This window comes from Culex quinquefasciatus, chromosome 2 (assembly GCF_015732765.1).
Source record: "Culex quinquefasciatus strain JHB chromosome 2, VPISU_Cqui_1.0_pri_paternal, whole genome shotgun sequence".
Taxonomy (NCBI): Eukaryota; Metazoa; Arthropoda; class Insecta; order Diptera; family Culicidae; genus Culex; species Culex quinquefasciatus.
This window is the reverse complement of record NC_051862.1, coordinates 148662485-148684347: the sequence shown is the minus strand read 5'-3', so window position 1 is coordinate 148684347 and position 21863 is coordinate 148662485. Positions and strand designations below refer to the sequence as shown.

The window sequence follows — 21863 nt, the reverse complement described above, 5'->3', positions numbered from 1 at the left end:
AAATACGTAAGGAATGGTTCAGAAACATACTGACCGTGGTAGAGAAGTGTTCAAAGTACCTCATGAAGAACTTTTCATACATTTTTGAAAAGTTTATAAAGTTAGTTAACTATAGTTAAGAAAAAGTTGATGAAAGTCATTATTTTAAACTTCTCAAAGTGTCATGATTTTCTCAATGAATATGATTTTTAATCGGAAAACGGAATGCATTTTCGGATTCTTTGGACAATTTTCCACTAGGAGAAGGTTAAATAAGTTTGTAAATAATAAATAATATGTGTTTTTGAAACACAATTAAAAAAAAATCTCCAAATTTATAGGCAAATTCAGTTGAACAAATTTCATGTAAAATGTGAAAACTTGTGATTCGTGCTTCGAATTCAGTTTAAAATGCAATATAAATCGATAATTTTATAAACAAAACAATTTTTAACAAATTTCAGGCAAAATTTCGACTTTTTAACAATTTTACCTAAAATTTATATGTATTTTGTTAAAAAGCTTATAAACTTAGTTAACTTAATATAAACATTGATTTTTTTTCTTACAAACTATATCAGCTACTTTAGTGATGGTACATTTAACGTACAAATAAAGTTTGAACATCTTAAATATGATTTTAACAAGAAAAACTATGACTATCAAAGTCACCCCGGAATTAAAACCAAGAATTTTTAACGTAACTATTTTTCTAAACACTATTGAAAAAACTTTTTTTCCAAAATAGTGCATGGACTTTGTGTGGCCTACCCAAGTACATGTTTTAAACATAATAATCTTGAGAAAAATCTTACCTGTTGAAAAATATTCTAAAAACAAATTGAAATCCTATCAAAGTCACCCCGGTTTACGGTATTGAAAAGCCATCCTTTGATCCCGATTATGATATGAAACAAATATTGTGTTAAAAATCTATTTTATCGTAATATATTTAAATGTGATTAAAAAGAGTTAATTATGTCAAAATTTTCATCAAATATTTTTTGAAAGTTTATTAAAATTGGAGGAATAAATTTTGCAAAATCCTTCAGCAACTATTTATCATTAAGATTGCACATTATTTAAAAAATAACTTACACACTTTTACAAAGTTTGTGTCACCCCGTTCCAAAATATATTCAAAAACAAATCTATTTAAATACAACTATAAAACATTCATTATATTTGTGAAATCACGATAGCTGAGGCACGAAATTTGCAATGAAAAGCAGATGAATAATATTTATTGTTTGGATTTTCTGATTTTAATAAAATTTAACCAATTGATTGGAGGCTTTTTTGTACAAAACTGATTGTTTTTGTTTTCTTATGTTTTTTTTTTAGATTTATGGATTTAAATTTGAATTAAAAAAAATCATGTATTTCTCATATGGCCCGCAAGCTCATGTGAGCTTCAAATTTGGCCCGCCATTCAAAAACTTTGAGCACCCCTGACTTAAGTATAGGAAATGTTAGTAAAAACACACAGCCAAAGTTGACCCCTTAAAAAAAATTTGTTTAAACATTGGCAAAGTCACATAAAAAAAGTCAAACTTAAAAACCAAAAATTTTTAAAAAAAATAAAAGCTCTTCTTTTTCCTCTTTCTTCTTCTTCGCTAATTTGCTTTGGAATTATAAAATTTTCAAAAAATAGGCTTTTTCTCTGTAATTATAACAGTTTTGGATGATGGATGATTTTCAGATAACCTCAAAATATTCTAAGCCTAATTCCAGGGCTGCTCAAATTCCGCCCCACACATGTTTAGAAAACTGTTCAGACTGTTCATGAAATATTGAACAGGCTGTATTCTAAATTTTTCACACTTTTAAACAAAAATTAAATTAGAAACATTAATAATGCTAGTTAAAAGTCTAGATTTGAATTAGCTTTTGCCTTGTGTTGATTGTAAATATTTTTCTTACAAATCATTCCAAACATTATTTAAATTTAATTCTTTTTTAAATCAATATTTTCCAGAATTAATTATTTGATTTAAAAATATCACTGAAAATCAAATGATCCTTTGGGTAAAAAAGTGGACTAGGTCATGGATTGATGGAATGAAACCTACAAACGTACCGGAAAAATCTAAATTCATATTTGTTACTGATATTTCCACGTTGAATTTAAAATAAAGTTTATCTGAAAAAGGAAATAAAAATAATGTTTTAAATGGAATGAGTTAGCATGGCTGCCATCAATATTCTTTTTTTGAATTTTTTAGTATATCTTTTTCTTTGATCATATATGTTTGTTATTTTTCTTTGGCTATTTGAAAACATTTTTTTTATTGAAAATATTTGTTTGTTTTAGGCCCTTGCAAATATTTTTTGAACCTGGCCAAAGCTGGCAAAAAAATAAAAATGTTGAAAAAGGAGAATGGGCAAATTTGTATGGGAGCTGGTCCAAGGATGTACACGAACGGGACCAACTTTTTTCGAAAGATCTCGCCGAGACATGAAAAAAAGTCTTCTGGACCAACTCTCTAAACCCCGGGGTTCAAAAGTTACAAGCTGTTAGAGTTTGAGTATTTTGGGTTAAAATGTACAAAAAATCGTATTTTTGCTATTTCTAAAATCATTCATAAAATCTCTGTTTCATTATGGATTTCGATTTTCTTGACTTCATTCGACGCGTATCAGCAAGAACTATGAGTTCTGATTTGTCTTAGCATGATTGAAACATGATTTCTCTTGTTTTTATCCGTATGAACCGTTTGTGCAAGAGGCATCCCATAGAAACAAGTCGAAACTTCAAGGTTTTGAAACCGGATCCAACCCAGACTGCTTCAGTGAGTATGGAAGGCTTCAGTGCAATGTTGCAACAACTTATTGGGATGGTCCGAGTCATCCGAGAACTCCTTGGAGTTAAGACCGGTGAGTCTACCGCAGTAACAAGCAAGACGTCGGCCGTTTTTGACCACGGATCATACCCGCATGGCTTCAGTGAGTATGGTAGACTACTATGCTGATGTTGTTGGAGTGTCCTGGGTTCTCCTAGGACTCCCTGGAGTTAAGATCTGTAGCTCTACTACCGTAACAAGCAAAATGTCGACCGGTTTTGACAACGGAACATACCCGCATAGCTTCAGTGAGTGTGGTAGACTACTTTGCTAATGTGTTAGGATGTCCTGGGTCATCCAAGGACTTCCTGGAGTTATGATCTGCGGAGCTATAGCCGTAACAAGCAAGAGGTCGACGGTTTTTGACCCCGGAACATATCCGCATAGCTTCAGTCAGTATGGTAGACTGCTTTGTTAATGTGTTGGGATGTCTCTGGTCATCCTAGGACTCCCTGAAGTTATGATCTGTAGGTCTACGGCTGTTACAAGGACTCCCTGGAATGGTCCAGAACATCCCAACATAACAGCAATACAGTCTGCCATACTCACTGAATCTTTGCGGATATGATGCGCGGTTAAAAATCGTCGACCTTTTTCTTGTTACAGTGACCCAAATATCTTAACTCCAGGGAGTCCTAGGATGACCAGAGACATCCCAACACATTAACAAAGCAGTCTACCATACTGACTGAAGCCATGCGGGTATGATCCGTGGTCAAAAACCGCCGACATCTTGCTTGTTACGGCGGTAGACTCACCGGTCTTAACTCCAAGGAGTTCTCGGATGACTCAGACCATCCCAATAAGTTGTTACAACATTGCACTGAAACCTTCCATACTCACTGAAGCAGTCTGGGTTGGATCCGGTTTCAAAACCTTGAAGTTTCGACTTGTTTCTATGGGATGCCTCTTGCACAAACGGTTCATACGGATAAAAACAAGAGAAATCATGTTTCAATCATGCTAAGACAAATCAGAACTCATAGTTCTTGCTGATACGCGTCGAATGAAGTCAAGAAAATCGAAATCCATAATGAAACAGAGATTTTATGAATGATTTTAGAAATAGCAAAAATACGATTTTTTGTACATTTTAACCCAAAATGCTCAAACTCTAACAGCTTGTAACTTTTGAACCCCGGGGTTTAGAGAGTTGGTCCAGAAGACTTTTTTTCATGTCTCGGCGAGATCTTTCGAAAAAAGTTGGTCCCGTTCGTGTACATCCTTGGACCAAATTTGCCCATTCTCCTTTAAATCACCAGCCATGATTTTAACAATTAAATGAACAAAAAATGTTTTTAAATGCATTTTACACATTCCCAGTTGTTTTGCAAACATTAGATTTAAAAATATTGGCATAAAAAAACTTTTTGCAGTACTTTAAAATATTTAATATTTTATTTTTTTGCAAAAATTCGAAATATTTTTGATCGATTCCAGACATTCTAAATAGGATTTCAAACGCAGGAAAATGCGTTTTAAATTATTTTAAGTTTATAAGACTTTTATTTACATTATAATGTTATATTTGTTTGAATAATTATTCAATCCTTGAAATGATGAACAGTTTCTATTACAGGCTATCGTAACCTATGAAACAAAAAAGAACAAATTATTATTTTTTCGCCTTTTGATTTTGCGAACCGATTTTGAAAGGGAGGGCGACAAAAACTTTGAAAAATATTTCCAACGGCCTTACATTTATCAAACATTTTCCGGCCCGCCACTGCTGGTTTTGTTCAAATGGTATTTCTTTTCATCACTAGTGAACCTCTCGGCCTATCTCCAACCTTTGTTAGTTAGATAATTGAATGCCAGGAGTCCTAACTCAATCCACTTGATCAACTTAATCCACAATATTAAAATTAGTTAAAGAAAGACTTGACTTGGCTTAAATTGTGGTGTTCCTGTGCCATGGTATCATTATTATAATTCAATTCATAATTTCCAATTCATAATTTTGGAATTTCCAGCCATTTCTCACACGGACTTTCTAATGGCCTATTATGGTCCAAAACATATGAAAAAAATAATAAAAATGCAATTGAGACCCTAATCTGGCATTTCCAAGCTCCCTTCTCTCGGTCAGACGCGCACCAAAAAGCGGTTGCATCAATTGGTGGTTATGACTCAAATACCGCTCTCAATCGCGCTTCTCGCCACTTTCGTCACTATCAATCTCGACCGGACTTGGGGACATTCCAGCGTTTTCCCTGCACACTTCCGAAGTTGGGCAGCAGCAGCTTCCGAGTTACCATGCACGTCATATCACTGAGGGTTCAATTGGCGCTTCAAGTTTGGTGACCAAGTGAGTTGGTTGCCACGATGATTCATGTATCGATTTTGCGAGACAAACTTTGCACTCCGCTTTCCTTCACTTATAAATTGGAGTTGTTTGAGTAGCGCTGGATTTGTTTGCGGTTCCAATTTGTCCCAACATTTGCATTAAATACCATCACCGGTGTTGTTGTACTAAACATTATGATTCAATTACAGGAGCCAACATACTACTGGTCGTGTTTGTGGTCATCGTGCGGGCCGTAGATTGTCAAGGGCCATCGTGTGGCTATGTACCTAACGGAAAACAGCAAGAAAACGATGACAACATGATGAAAAGCCAATCGGCGGTTGTTGTCAACGAGATCCAAAAACGTATGGATGGCATTAAAGAGCTTACTGAGGAATATGTGAGTAAACAAAAGGCCAATTTTTCGATAGAATTAATTTACTTAATGTTCATTTTTCAGTTGAACAGTCACTTTGGTGAAGATATGGAAACATTCAACAGGCAGTGGAACCACCCGGATGTGAAACCGTTAGACATTTCCCTGGTCTGGAACTTCCAGGATCGTCCCGATATAACACGCAGCGAGTACACCGGTCGAGTCCAGCAGGTGTTCGTCCCGTTCAACAGGATTCTGTACCATCTGGGAAACATCACCGAGCATGCCAAAACCTCCGCCAACACGATCCAAAGTACAGACAAGCAGGCAGTTGCTAGTATCCGGTCTGGAATCAAGAAACGGCTCAACAGTGTGCTGTGCCCAATATACCAGTATCTGGCCATGGCGGACAGGGATCTTCACATGGAGACAGCGCAGGAAATCGACCAACATGCAAACAATTCAATTTCACTGGAGGAAGAAGTCGAGTGTGGATTGCTGTTCGTTTATCTTACGAAGACTATGGACTGGTTCTTCATCTCGTCGCAATTGTTTGCCAACAGTTAACACATTCCAACAAGTAACATTTTTTTTTAAACTAAGAAAAGTTCGAACTGTGTTCAAAAACACCAAAAAAAAAAGACTTAATTTAGAAACTTGTGTTGCTCAACAATAGATAAGCGGCCTGATTGGTAGCGTGATTAAGTAGTTATATACTTGAAAAATCAAGCCTCGCTAAATTTAAAACAGCAAACAAAAAAGATGTTCATTAACTTCTAAGATACCCTCATAATCTATTTATTCAACATATATTTATTATCCAAGATCCAAAATCAGTCATAACTAGACCATGCAACACACTACGGCCAACGCGGTATTCATAAGTTTATATTTATTTATTTATTATAGAACAATTAACTAAAGTGAAACTATGAAGAATTTAATTCTTATGAAAAATCACCAGTATTCGATAAGAATTTTGAAAAAGTTTTTTTTCGCTTAGTCAGTATCTAGTAGACCGTAGCACCACTTAGTACCTTATTTAGGGGATACTGGGTGTAGTTTATAAAAAAAAAGTAAACATAAAACTGACATGACATGACATGACAAATCAGACTTCAAAGTATACACCCGATCATTGTAGTTTTTTAATAGAATACAAAAATGTTATTTTATTACTTAAATCTCGCTAATTAAAATAAATAATTTCAAAAATATCAATTACTTGCACTTTTTTTTAAAGATTTTTGTATTCCCAAAAATCGTCGTGTATATCAGGCCAAATAAATCTCTTGTTCATAGCTTGCTGGTTTCCTATCCCAGTTAGCTTAAGAGAGCACAGAGGCATCGATTTGTGACAGTAACAGTTGACAGTGACAGTAACAACTATTGAGAAAGTTCGGATAAAGTTGCGCCAATAATTTAATACTGCCTTTTTCTTGGGATGTATATTGATTTATTTTTCTAAATTTAATCGCACTTTTTGAACATCCTTAACACTTTAAAATATGCGGAAAATATTAATTGTCAATGACAATTTGGTTAAACTTTTTTGATTTTTTTTAACTAACTAATGCATATTTGTTCAACCGTTTATAACATTGTTTATTTGTTTTTATTTAAAAACCAACAAATAAGGAATTGTTGAACGATGTTCACTGATATATGAATAATTTGTGAAAGTGACTTGATCAGTCAATAAATTATTTATAAAAATTAAACCAAATTATAGTTTAACCCCAATCCTTTGAAAAAGTCAAATCCTTGAGAGAGCAGTTACAAAACAAAATCGAGAAATTACTTTAAGTTTTATTCATGACACAAGAGCTGGGCAAAAAAGAGCGAACCGCTCAAAGAGACGGTTCACTGAAAAGAGCGAACGAACCGTGGCTCACAAAAAAAGAACCGCGGTTCTTTTTTAAACTCCGCTCTTTTGAAAGAACTGTTTCAATATGGCATGATTTTTGTTATAAATATAATTTATTGAATTTCCAAAAATTGTAGTATTAAATTTGTTTTTGAGAATTGAAAATGCAATTTCAAAAATTGCAATGCTTATAAAAATTAATCCTAAAAGTAAACGATTTTTTAAACAAAATGAAATAAACTTTTCAGTTTGCAATTGATTGTTCATTGAAGTAAAAAACATTCAAATTTTAATGAAAATAGAAGGTTTATCCACTAAAAACAATTAAAAAGCATATTGGGATCGATCAAAAATATTTTGATTTTTGGTGAAATTCCGTTGCACAGTACCTAATGCAAAAGTTTTTTTTTCGGTTTAAAAAAGTTCATCAATACTTCGATATTTTAAAAACTGATGATTGCAAAACAACTGGGGATGTGTAAAAGACATTTTAAACTCTTTTTTTTAATTAAAATGTCTTACTTTAATTTTTTTCGACTTTGGCCAGAGTTGAGGTATATAAACTTCAAAAAATATTTGGTATGGCCAAATTTATAAAAGTCCAATGTGAAATAACTTATAAAATCACACTATTCTTGAAAAAACCCTATTCATTCAAATTTTGAAAAAGAGCGAAAGAGCCGTTCAAAAGAGCGGTTCTTTTTAAAGAGCAAACGAAAATGAGCGGCTCCTAAAAAGAGCGGTTTTGCCCACCTCTACATGACACAATTATTGCTGAGAAAAACTTTCAGAGGCAGTAACTTCACCGACTTTTCCCCACAAAATTATGTTTGTTATGTTTTTTTTAAATGTTTTACTCAAATCAAAAAGAATGCTGTCCCTACCTAATACATTTAAGCTTTCTTGAAAAAAAAAGAAGCAAAGCAATCCACTTTAATGACCCCCGGGTTTTTTGTGGGCTCTGTTGCAAGTTACTGCTCATTTCTAGGCGTCCGAAGGTTATGTGTGGTGAGTCACCCAAAACCTCTTTTACGCAAATGGACTGACGTTTTACTTCCCCATCCGATAGAAGACCAGGAGGATAAGGCGAGAATCGAACCCGCGCCCCATAGCAACTTAGGGATCGGCAGCCTAAGCCGCTAACCACCGCGCCACGAGGCCCTTCAAGCAGTACTCTAATTTGTGTCCATCGATTCCTTGTTTCCCAGAAATGGCTAGAACTTTTAAGTTAAAAATAAGTTTAAAATATGAGTTCACACAAAAAATCATTTTTAGATTTACTTTTTATTTTAAAATACTCAATATATCATAACAACACGTCGTTTGTACTGCAGTGTTTGTTTACTCGCGACTTTCAACTCGTTTTATTTTGGTGTTCTACTCACTGTTTCGAAGCTATTCCGGTGTCAACAGTTCCCTGGGACGAGTTTTCTGCCGTGTGCTGTGTTGGTGGTGGAAATTATTGCGAAAAAGTCGATTATTATCGGAAAGTTTTTTCGTGATTGCGGCAAATTTGTTTATCTTTCTGCGGCCACCTACTCGGACTCTCGCAGTGAGAGCGACTCATTCTCGCACAAATTCTGCTCACCGCTGCGCACCGCCATCTATACGGCGCTAGCCGAAGCCCGCATCAGTAAGAGCATCGTTACCGGGAGAGTTTATTGCGGCAAAAATGTCACCTTGCAAAAAGTGCCAGAAGAATGTGGCAGATTCCGACAAGATTTTCTGCCGCGGTTTTTGTGGTGCAGTGTTCCACATGATCTGTGCCAAGGTGGACTACCCACTTCTCGACCAATTGGCTCTGTACGAGGGAAACATGTTCCCCGCATCCTCCATTCGTTCTGAAGCTAGAGATTTGCGCGCACACACCTGCTTCCGAATCTATCGATCCAGTTGCTGAGGAGTTCGATTTCAAACGTTGCAACTTTGAAACGCTGAATTCAAGGCTAGAAGCTGTTGATTGGAGTACGATGGACACAGCGGGCTCACTGGACGACGCCGTGACAGAGTTCTACGACCAGCTGCTGAACGTGTTACGCGACACAGTGCCAGTTCGAGCCAGGCGATTTCGTTGCCCTTCCAGGACGCCGCCGTGGTGGAACTCGCAGCTTCGGAACTTACGCAACCAACTGCGGAAGGCACGTAAGCGGTTCGTGAATCGAAGCTCGTGGGAAACAAGGTCACACTCTCGTACCTCGAAACTGAGTTTGCTGAGCAACAGGTTACGAGCTACCAGAATTATATCGCAGGAGTTCAGGACAATCTCCAGTCTAACCCGAAGAATTTCTGGTCGTATGTCAAGGAGAGGAAGCAGGTGGGAGAAATACCAACAGATGTGTCGTATCGCGAGGAAAATCGACTTCTCCGGAGGCAGCCGCAAACCTATTTGCACGGTTTTTCGAAACCGTTCACAGCTCGCAAGACCCCACGGTTCCCCCAGAGCAGCTAAACGAACTAGCAACCTACAACATTAACCTCCCGCTGCTCACAGTCTCGGTTGCGGAAGTAAAGAAGGCTCTTGGCTCGGTGGATGCAGCAAAAGGCCCTGGACCGGACCGGATCCCTCCATCTGTCGTCAAGAACTGCTGCAGCTCGCTTGCCCGTCCCGTCACAAGCATTTTCAACCGCTCGCTCTCCGAAGATGCTTTCCCGTCGGAGTGGAAGGTCGCCTCAATTACCCCGATCCACAAATCGGGGAGTCGCGCCAAAGTTGAGAACTACCGTTCGATCTCAATTCTGAGCTGTTTGGCAAAAGTATTGGAAAAGTTGCTTGTTGACCACATCTACCCGTCCGTGAAAAACATCATCTCGGAATACCAGCACGGCTTCATGAAACAGCGATCTACGACGTCCAACCTGATGGCGTACACGAACTGGATAATCCGGAGGATGGAGAAGCGTCAACAAGTTGATGCCGTCTACATTGATTTCGCCAAGGCCTTCGATCGAGTCCCCACAAGCTAACTATCGCCAAACTAACAGCGCTTGGCCTGCCGGACTGGGTTACTCGTTGGCTCAACTCGTACCTGGTCAACCGTTCCGCCTATGTGAAGATCGCTGGTTCTCTCTCGACCTGCTACGAAATACCTTCCGGCGTCCCGCAAGGAAGCCACCTTGGCCCGTTGATTTTCGTGCTGTTCATCAATGACCTGTGTTCCCGTCTCCAGTCATGCAAGCTGCTGTACGCCGATGACCTCAAAATATTCCGGCGAATTGGAGATTCTGACGACGTCCGTGCTCTCCAGGAAGACATCAACGTGCTGCTTCGCTGGTGCGTTCAGAACGGAATGGAAGTGAACGAGAAAAAGTGCAAGCTGATCTCGTTCTACAGGATTCGGAGCCCAAATCTTGCGGAGTACAACATGGGCCGATCCACACTCGAACGCGTTCACTCCATCGTGGACTTGGGCGTCACGATTGACTGCAAGATGGAATTCAACCAGCACGTCTCCATCTCCGTGGCCAAATCGTACGCTATGCTCGGTTTCCTTCGAAGAAATGCTGCTGGTTTCACCGACGTGAGGGTCCTCAAAACGCTGTACTTCTCGCTAGTTCGCAGTGTGTTGGAGTACGCCGTACCGGTGTGGGCGCCGTATTACGCCGTCCATCAGCAGAAGATCGAGAGTATCCAGCGTCGGTTCGTAAGGTTTGCAGCTCGAGTGTTGCCCTGGAACGACCCTGTGACGCTGGCACCCTACACGAACCTGTGCGCTCTGGTCGGCCTGCCAACACTCCAACACAGAAGAGTTCTCCTTCAACGACTGTTTGTGTTTGACGTCTTGCGGAACAACATCGACTGCAGTGACCTACTCGAAGAAGTCCACATCCGAGTTCCCTCAAGAGAACTTCGGAACCATCAGCTACTCGACATACCAAGACACACGACGAACTACGGACACCAAAACCCTCTTGACGCCTGCTGTAGAAAGTTCAATCACTCGACTATTTTGGAAAATTTTGACTTTAATGTGTGTAAATCTATGTTTAGAAGTAGAATTTTGTTGCTTAGTTAGTAAGAAACCCTAAAGTCTGCAAAGATGATAAATAAATAAATAAATTAATCCATTTTTTTATTTTCGTATGTCTTAGAGTTGTGCTAACTTCTTATCTATTGTGCTTAACGGACTTTTTTATAAAGGTTAAGTGTAATTTTTAGAAAAATATTGATTTGAATTATTTGTTATGAAATGAAAAACAGAGTTTAAAAATTATTTCTGAAAATATTTTAGCCAAAGAGCGATTCTCCACCAAAACCGGAAATGGATTGTATTTATATTTTTTTATTTGGTTCAAACTTTGTGGGGTCCTTCCTTTATGACCAAAGAAGCCCTTCTGTGTGAATGCTTCACGGTACAAGGCTTCATACAGTTATGGCAGCTGGCCATATAAAAATGGTACGCACATATTTAAAAAGCTAGGTAGGCATTTATGAGGACTACTTTGAAAAAAAAAAGCAAGCGAAATTTTTTTCCCATTTTTAAATCAACTTTTTTTTACAAAAATATAACAATTTCCAAAAATCCGTATGTTTTAACCCTCTAGAACCCAACCCAGCCTTTAGACAGGCTTCGATTTAAAAAATCGGCAAAAATCCATTTAACAACTAATTTTTGATCTTGAAAAGCATTGGAAAGAAGAACTCTTAAAATTTTAGGATATTTATGGGTTGGAAGTTTTACTTGTTTTATGTGACTTTGCCAATGTTTTAAAAATGTAATATTTTTAGGGGCAAAATTTGACTGCGTGCTTTACTAACATTTCCTATATTGTAAGTAAAAACAAGTATGCAGTAATTTTTCTCTTTTCAATTTAAATGATAATGGTACCATTTTATAGAAGAAAATATGAAAAACAAGCAAAACATTGAAAAAGTGACTATCAAAACGTGAAAAAATTAGATAGGCAAAATGTAATTATATAAGTTGGTAGAATAGGCCAAATACTACCAAAAACAAACATAGACTAATTGCACTGCAAATTGAAATACTGAAAATGAAATAAGAAAAACATAAAACAAGAGAAGTAAAGTTTTTTGGAGAACAAAAGTTGCTCAAAATGACTTCCTGAACACGGGTAAAATGAAAATTTTCGAAAAAAAAATTGGACGGCACAGGGTTAACATATCGTTATCAAGATATAGCCATTTTAGGATAATTTTAACTGTTTTTATTTTTTTTTTAAATAGTATCCATGATTGTCCATTCCTGAACATATTGTTTTTGAAGGTTAAGAAATTTCCAATACAGCGGGATACTGCGAACTACGAAAAAAGAAACAATAAAATTGATGATTTTTTTATTTTAAATTTCAATGTTGAAAATTTAAACAATTGAAATCTGGTGACCTTTTCAAAACATTTTTTTACAATTTTGGAATAAAGGCTAACATTAAAAAGGGGCGTATTTCTATGAATCTTTGAAAAGCCATAACTCAATAATCATAGTCGGATCGATAGAAAAAAAAAGAAAATTGTAGACTACTCTATACTCTATACCAAATTCCAAAAACTTACGATACTCACAAAAACTGCACTCACAAACCATACACCATTGTCTTCCTCCGCAGTAGATACTGTGAAATGTGATCCGTTCCTTGGATTCGTCAAACTTTACGCAACCGAAAATTGAGTCATATTTTCCTCCAAACATGCTTTTTTACATCTTGCCAAATTTGAAACTGCTGGGGCCAATTTCTTCGGAGGCTGCGAGAATTTTATTGCCTCTGCTGTTATGTTGTTGTTTTTTGCTTGTTTCTTGTTTATTTTTTATGTCCAGTTTCAGTCTCTCTGCTGTACTGTTGCTCAGCTACTACTGCTGCTACATCCCCGTGTGGAGGTAATGGTGCGTACAATTAATAAATCATACGCGGTAACAACGTGGCTAAACGAGCTAATAATAGATGTATAAATTTTCTTTTTCGGTGGTTGGTGTGTTGTTTTTGGGGTTACCGTAGATAATAGGGTTTGACATGTTTTTTGTGTGTGTGTTTTTTTAGTATTTTTATCTATCAAAATTTAAAAATGTATTTTTTTGTTTTTAATTCTTTCAGATCATTGTTTTTTTTTCTTGAACTCACTGGTCTTTCGAAACTTCAATATTGAATTTGTTTTGTGCTTGAATCAAAAATTATTGATTTGACCTCAAATTTTCAAAGACCTCAACCCTGCTCAAACTTTAAAAAGCATCCCAGAATTCTTCACACCGCCACGTGTGAAACTCCAACCCAAGTTGCACCATACAATCCTCAGCGCGCCACAACAAAACTTCATCATTAATTCAACCCCGTTTGGTCTGGCCCTCCTCGGTCGTTGCTGTTGCCGTATAGTCAAGTCAATCCCCGGGACCAACCCCGGTGGCGGCGCCAGACTGTCTGTAGCGCGATTTCAACTCCATAATTTACATCGACCCCGAAAAGCCACTACTCCAGCTTTTATTATTCGTGGCAAGGTTAGGGTTTAGCAGCTCAGGTACTTTCATTACCACCTGGGTTGTGAAAAGTTGCACTTGAGCCGGCATTTTCGCGCCGAATCAATCGCCGGCCCGAGTAAATAGTACAATTAGCAGAGCAGTTCGTTGGCACTGTCAATCAAACACTCGAATCGATTGCTGGTTAGTAGGTCAAAAGTCTACGGGGAATAAAGTCCCAAATTGGACCTGCTCGTCGAGTTGCTAGTTTGGAGTTAAGAACGTCCTGTTGAATGTGTGCAGCGCACACGACAAATATTGATTTTCGAGCTTTGGCGTATAAACTCTTCCCTAGTTTGGCTTTTCGGTCTATCCCCATGGAGGCTTGGAAAAACATCGATAGTACATTTGTGGAATAGCTATTGGGGGTGGTGCTCCAATTTTTTCCTTTAGTTTTTTATAGCTTTTTACGCTTGGGAAAACTAAAAGTTCATTTGGGGGAAATTGAAATGGGTATCTTTATGAGTTCCAATCAATCCATCAATCATGCGTCACTGTTTAGGAATAAAATTATGGCTTGTTCTAGAAAGATAAGCTCACAGTTCCCAAAGAAAATGCATGCTTATAAAGCAGCAATGTTTAATTAGGTGCGTCATTAGCATGTTTGAATGCGCCTGGTAGTTATGCAATCTAAAAGCTTCTGATGTACTTAGTACTTCTCTGTTCACGTCTTATTTGCAAATTATTCAAACTTTGACTTTCTTCAACCCTCTTCAAACAGAAAGCATCCCGCAAACTCCTTAGTTACCAACAACTTCAGCTAATTCTCTCCAAAGAGAGCGCGCAAGTTAATAACGGAACGTAAACGTCACTTCACACGTGCTCGAGGCGCTCAAGTTGTTGCCGGGATTGCATTCATCAGCGCAGCATAACAAAAAAAAAACAGTCCCCAATGGGTATTTGAAAACAAGAGCTAACGCAGTCCCACACGTGTCTTCGCGCCACCGCCACCTTTGAAGAGGTGAGACAAATTGGCCTCATAAAACAGAACGACAACACAACTGGTTTGCCGGAAAAATATTGCGCAGGGATGAGGGGGAAAATTGTGCGACGTTTTTCCACCTTTTTCCCTCACATTTTTCTCCCTTTTGGGGGAGCAATTTAATTGTTGCTCGTTTGCTGCGACAGCTTGGAATGTTTTTGTGTCGTTGTTATTTTAGCACCCTTTGAAGTATTATGGTGCACGCACACACACACACACACACACACACACACACACACACACACACACACACACACACACACACACACACACACACACACACACACACACACACACACACACACACACACACACACACACACACACACACACACACACACACACACACACACACACACACACACACACACACACACACAGGCAACGTGAGTGGGACACCACGGAGAAAGGCAGATGGACGCATCGGCTTATCCCGTCCGTATCCACGTGGGTGAGCAGAAGGCATGGAGAGGTCACCTTCCACCTCACACAGTTCCTGTCGGGCCATGGCTGCTTCAGGAAGTACCTGCACAGGTTTGGACATGCAGAGTCTCCTCTCTGTCCGGACTGCGTCGATTGCGAGGAAACACCGGAGCACGTGGTGTTCGCCTGCCCTCGCTTCGAGGCAGCGCGAAGCGAAATGCTGGCCATTATCGGGGCGGACACCAGCCCGGATAATGTGGTGCGAAGAATGTGCAGCGACATCGCCAAGTGCGGTCGTCGGAGCGGTGACGCAGATCACTTCGGCTCTCCAGCGGAAATGGAGAGACGATCAGAGGAGGAACGACTAGGAGCCTAGTCGAAAACCCACGAGTGTGGCTGTGAAGGAGAGCACGATATGATGGTCGGCTCTACCAAATCGGTACACGTCTCGATGGTCACAGGAGTCGAGAACCCACGAGTGTGGCTGTGAAGGAGAGCACGTTATGACGGTTGGCTCTACCAAATCGGTACACGTCTCGATGGTCCAAGGAGAGGGCTGCATATGACTAGCCGATCAAAAGCAACGCGATTCTTGGGCGCGGTTAAACCCTCGCATGGACTCATATGTATGTAGAACAGGAAATGCTTCTAGCACCCGGCATGGATCCTGTAAGTAGACTAGTGCAGAAAATGCAACGCCTCCCCCCGAAGTTATACCGAAAGGTGATCCCGGGGGGACAAGGGCACGGCGTTCAAGGACAGGTTTAGTGGATCGGGAAAACTCTTTTGTTTTCCCAACCCCACACTACCTGAGAAATGAATTCTCAGGTGTCTTGTAGCAGATTCCGACCTTGTAAAAAAAAAAACACACACACACACACACACACACACACACACACACACACACACACACACACACACACACGCAGTCACGAGTGATACACCTTTTGGATGTGGTACAGTGAAACCTCTTTTTACGCGGTGCGTTACGTTTTTCTAATTTGTCGATTTCTCTGGAACGACGCAACATTTTTGCAATCTTTTGAAAGCTGTTTGTAGGTTTTGTTTAGATCTACAAATCATTTTTTGAAGCTTGCAAAAATATTGTACGGTTTAAGAGAATTCGACGAAACAAAAAGCGTAACGCCACCGCGTAAAAAGAGGTTTATCTAGGTTTATGTATATATTGGACAAAACATTTGTTGCTTTCAATTCAAATTGCAGAATTTTTAAAATGGAAAGGGACCACTCCTTGTGAAGTAATGTTATTTTAAATAAAGTGGAAATAGTTTAGCAATATTTGCACGATTATTAGTACTTAGTTTTGCTAAATGGGATCTCTTATTCTTTTAAATAAATTTCTGTAGGTTTTTTTATTCTGTTCAACAGGAAAGGCGATTCAATATACAGCCAAAAAAAAGCAAAGCAATCCACTTTAACGACACCCAGGTCTTTTGTGGGCTCTGTTGCAAGTTTCTGCTCATTTCTAGGCATCCGAAGGTTATGTATGGTGAGTCACCCAAAACCTCTTTTACGCAAATGGACCGACGTTTTACTTCCCCATCCGATAGAAGGCCAGGAGGATAAGGCGGAAATCGAACCCGCGCCCCATAGCAACTTAGGGATCGGCAGCCGCAACCGCTAACCACCGCGCCACGAGGCCCTCTCAATATACAGCCATTCCACGTCAAACAGGATGTCTCAAAATGAAAAGTTCTCTGATTTGGCTCAAATTTGGAGTGGGGGTTCTTTGGCACAAATAATAAGACCCGTATTTTTATGTTTGGCGATTAGGGTGCACCTATCCCAAATAAGGTGGCCCAAAAAATAGCGTTTTTCTTAATTTTTTGCAATAACACATTTTGCAAAAAATCATATCTCCGGAACAGCCAACACAATTTTAGAGTGCCATAAAATCTAGCTGAATATTTGAAAAGGTCGAATGAAAATTTAATTTGCCGATTTCAAGGTCTCGGGACCAAAGAGCCTATGCCTGAAAATATTTTTCCCTGGTTCCTTATAATATTTTACAAAACATTCCAAAAATTGCAAATATCCATTAACACGTTTCAGAGATATGATTTTTTGAACATAGAAACAGGGGTTTTTGACGCGCCGCGCGCTAAAACGACAAAATGACGAAAACGGGTAAAAATTGACTTGTTTCACCAAAACTGCGATAACTTCAAAATTTCAGCGATGACTTATACATGTTTGGTTTTATTTAATGAATTATTATTAAAAAATGTATTACACATTGTTTTTTTTTTATTTAATTAGATAAAAAGTTATAAGGTATTTCTTGTGCATATTCAAAATCATTCTAGATTCCACTAAAAGTTTTTTTTTTTGCATTTTGTGAAGTTTATCATTCAAATTTTAAAATATGTAACAAATTATTGCAGTTTAAAAAATGTTGTCTTTGGATTTCTTCAAGCCTTATTTTGGCCATTTGATTTTTTACCAAAATAAATCTGGCTGAAACTTTTTGGATTTACTGTATGCCCAAAGAAGCTATTTCGCATCATCAGTTTTCATAATTTGGAGGCTATCCTTACAAAAATGGTACGTGAAAAAAAACTATATCTTTTGAAAGAATTTTTGATCGATTTTTTGTCTTCAGCAAAGTTGTAAACGAGGACTACTCAAAAAATAAAAAAAATGAAATGCGAAAAAGGTGTAGATTTTTAAAATCATTTTTTGTTGTTGAAAATTGATTTCTAATCTTATCTAATGTTCTTGAAAATTGATTTTAAAAAATATATTTTATCATGTGTTCCAACTTCTTCTGGAAATTCCAAAATTAATAATACAGATTAAAAAAATCAAATCCATAAATCAAAAAAAGGTAAACAAATCATTTTTACTTCTTAGCTTCAATGTAATATTAAGTCAGCAATTTAATTTTCCTAAAAGAGCACTCAGCTTGCAAAATCTAAGCTGATCTCAGTTGAAAAGTTTTCCAAATATCTGAATTGCAGAACTGTTTAAACCTAAACAACTACTTTGATAAGATTTTACTAAAAATCACCACTTTTATTTATGTAATAGCAATTATTAGATAACTGTTATGAAAAAGATTTTTTTTTAATTTTTAATGGCAATGCGCATGATTGCTCATTTTAGAAAAAAATATTTTTGGAAGGCTGAGAAAGTTTCCTAACTGTTGCTCTTTTAAACTCAGTTGATACGGCCCTAGGTTGCAAAGTTATGTTCATGCAAAGATTAAAAAAATCAGAAATTTAGATTTTTTCAGTTTTGCCCTCGATTTTTGAACAACAATATCTCGGGAACTTATGATCCAATTTTCAATATAGAAAAAATTTTTTTTTTGAAATTTTCTGCTCCAAAAAAAATAGTAATTTAAAAGCTAGTTTTTTACATTGAAAATCGAACCATTTTTCCAGAGACATCAGTGATTATTAAAAGGATTATTTGGGCAATACTGAGAAAAACTAGAGGCCCATCAACAAAAATCAAAGAAGTGAAATGTAGAGAATTTTTGCAGCTTTTAGATTTTTTTTTTTTTCAAAAATCGGCCTTATTTTCATTAGGAGCGGCCGTGGCTGACTGGTTACGGTGTTCGCTTTGTAAGCGAATGATTCTGGGTTCGATTCCCATCTGCTCCCAACGAGAAAGTTAAGAACACATGAATTAGAAATGATTAATATGAACGAAAAATCAAAGTCGCTCGAGGCGGGGTTCGATCCCCCGTCCTTTGGATTGGTAAGCAAAAATGCTAACCACTAGGCCATGACGACTTGGTGAGCGTGGACTGGAATTAGGAATACTGTTACAGAGAGCGAATTGTGGCGCTATAACCACGGCAAATAGTGTCCAGGGCATTCGTGGAAATACAATGTCCCATCCCAGAGGGTCCCGGAGTATCAAACCTTCTTAGCATGGTGCTCCCAACGAATACAAACAAAATCTCGGAGCGTATGGTGGTGTGTCCCCACGCTTCTTCCTCCCCTGTCGATTCAGAATTGTGTTGTTGTTCGAACACTCAGTGCTCAAACTCAACCCAATTACGAGTCATCTCTGCGATACGGCTTTACGCAGTTATGTTTCAATGCATTCCGATGCAATGGCGCACTACAAATGTTAATAAATGACAAGAGGAGTGCTAGGCGTCATCTAACCTAAGGCACTCTCCAGGATCCCTTCGAAAGATTGGCCGCGCTAGGGTCTGATTAGATTAGATTAGATTAGAAAAATCGGCCTTATTTTCATAAGAAAAATCAAAACTAGTGCCTAAAAATATTTTGAGCTTGAAGACGGTACAATTCATGAAAATTGCAAATTTTCACATGATTTAAGGATGGTTCTTTAAAATACTTTATAATTGGAAATTAGATTTGGCTGAACAAAATTACATAAAACAAATACCATATTAATTTGATGACTATTTTAAAACAAATCATAACTAGGTTCAAAATATTTTATCCAACCTGTAATTTTCTGAAAAGATGGCATTCCATGTGCCTGGTACATATAAAAAATAATGTTTTTTGTAAATCTATTTCTAATGGCAAACAATTTTTTTTTACATATTTTAGGATTTTAATATGATAATTATGTATGAAAAGCTGTCAAATTTATTAAGAAAATTTTAGTTTAGAAAATAGCCAAACTGACGATGCAAAATAATTTCTTGTAGCATACAGAAGGCAATAAAAAAGGGCCAGCTAGACCAAAATAAAATATAATTTTGAAACATGGGCCCTTTCTCACTAATAACTTGTCAACCATTTCCACAAAAAAGCAACAAAAATCTCAAGTGCTCTTCAGAAATAAATCCTATGATAAATTATTTGATTATTTTATAAAAAAATTTAAGTCATAAGACGAACATTTTAAGACCAACTTCAAAACATTCAAATGTTTAATGAACAAACTGTTAGATTTCATATTTGTATTATTATTCTCTATAACAATCAAATCATAAGTATTTATATTTGTGCATCGAAAAAAAAATAAATTAAACGAAAAAGCTTGAGAACCAGTTTCATAGCCGAATGTCACCCATGCTGACAGTTATTGAAATTGAAGTTTGTGAGGTTGCAACTTGCTGATTTTGATTGAATTGAAAACATTGTTGAAAAATCTGAATAAAAAAATGTGCTATTTTCATGAAAATCATACCAAAACTTTGTTCATCATCACTGACAAGGGGTTTCCAAAAACGAGCATTTGCCCATTGCGCTCTAGTGCATCAACCTCCTTCCGTTCATGACTGCGCCACTGCTGTCCGGCGCTGCGAACTTACATAACGATTCGCTGTTGGAACAGAGGGGGGAAGAAATGCGATTGCATAAAAGCTTTCACACGCCTCGTGGTGGGGTCCGTCAGTAAGCTACGTAGTTTTGAAATTTCCTTGGTCTCCATTAACGAACCACGCAGTTTACGAATGACCCCCTCCACGTTAGGATGCAGACTGACTGGTCCCACTCTTCAGCAACCAGCCCAACAACCAGCAGCAGTTCTCAAAAGGAGAATCAACAATCATTAAAATACAACCCCTCCCAACCTCTCGGCGGGAGGGGGTGGTTTCAAAATGAGGAAAACTTTTGCGCTCGCCAGCTTTTAATTTGCGTTCGCACACAGCTCAGCGCCCCCGCACTTAGTTTCAAGGGCGCTGCTTCCCTTACCTACCTCTTTAAAGCTGTTTGCGGTGAGCATGATTGATTTTTTCCTGTACCGTTTTCCCTCGAGCCGCGGCTTGGAGCTGCTCCGCGCGGGGGGGAATTTAGTGCACAGCTTTTCCTCTGTTTTTCACAACCGGCCGCGGTCCCAACTAGCAGCAGGAACCGGGACGAGACGCCGTTGCCGACGCGATCGAGGGGCCATTCTCGCCGGATTTCCACTGTAAATGCGATTTTTCACCCTTACAACTCATTTTGCTTTCTGCCTGAAGGGGGTGAGGGGATGGGACGATTTTCACTTGGAATTTTTTTTTTGACACACACGCACACACGACTAGAAGAAAGAGAAAAGAAGAAGAAAGAGAGGCACAGGAAAGAGAGAGAGAGAGAGAGAAAGAGACCACAAAACGAACAGGGTGGGAAAATGGAGAAAGAAGAAAACACGAGAAGAAAAAAGAGTGAACAAGATTACACCAGCAAAACGGGGGGACGAACGGGACAATTCGATGAAAATTTTCCTAAAAACTGCAACTTCTTCTTCTTTGAGAAAATTTCACGTGGTTAAGGGTTGGTCAGGACTTCCGCAGGGACATTCCCGGTCACGCGTTCCGGAGGCACGCACACACATTCACACACTAAAGGAAAAAGGAGGGTTTTCCGTTCGATTTTTCCACCGGAACAAAGCGCCACCAAAATCGAAGGAAACTTTTCAGCTTGACGAGAACAACTTTCAAATAATACTTTAAAAAGAAAAGGCTAGAATCCGCAACACGGAACACAAAACGACGAGGAAAAATCGGGGAATTTTCCGAGAACCGACCACGACGACGACCGCGCGGACGAAAATCCTGTCCCGTGTGTCCTGCCTGGCCGACTGTCTCACTGACGTTTAAATGACCTCGAGAGGAAAAAACTTGTTCGGAAAAATAGTACACGCAAAGGGAGGGAAAAACACACGGCGTGAGAGAGAGCGAGAATTTCGAGAGAGTTTTGAGAG

The 21863-nt window shown here is 38.3% G+C and overlaps 1 protein-coding gene across 8 annotated transcripts in view; it reads right to left on the bottom strand.

The window, feature by feature from the left end:
* LOC6038935 overlaps positions 1 to 21863 on the bottom strand; it is a 285422-nt gene that overhangs the window by 45243 nt on the left and 218316 nt on the right. Inside the window, exons 1-2 of one of the 8 annotated variants that reach the window (XM_038253316.1) lie at positions 21339 to 21763; positions 20877 to 21087 (exon numbers count right to left, since the gene is read on the bottom strand). The exons of 3 other annotated variants lie outside the window; for them this stretch is intronic. In XM_038253316.1, the coding sequence (XP_038109244.1) occupies positions 20877 to 20903 (27 nt within the window). In that variant the 5' untranslated portion in view covers positions 20904 to 21087; positions 21339 to 21763. Of the gene's footprint in view, positions 1 to 20876; positions 21764 to 21863 lie in introns of those variants that run through there. 4 more of the 8 variants (XM_038253317.1, XM_038253318.1, XM_038253319.1 and 1 more) reach the window with 4 other exon arrangements.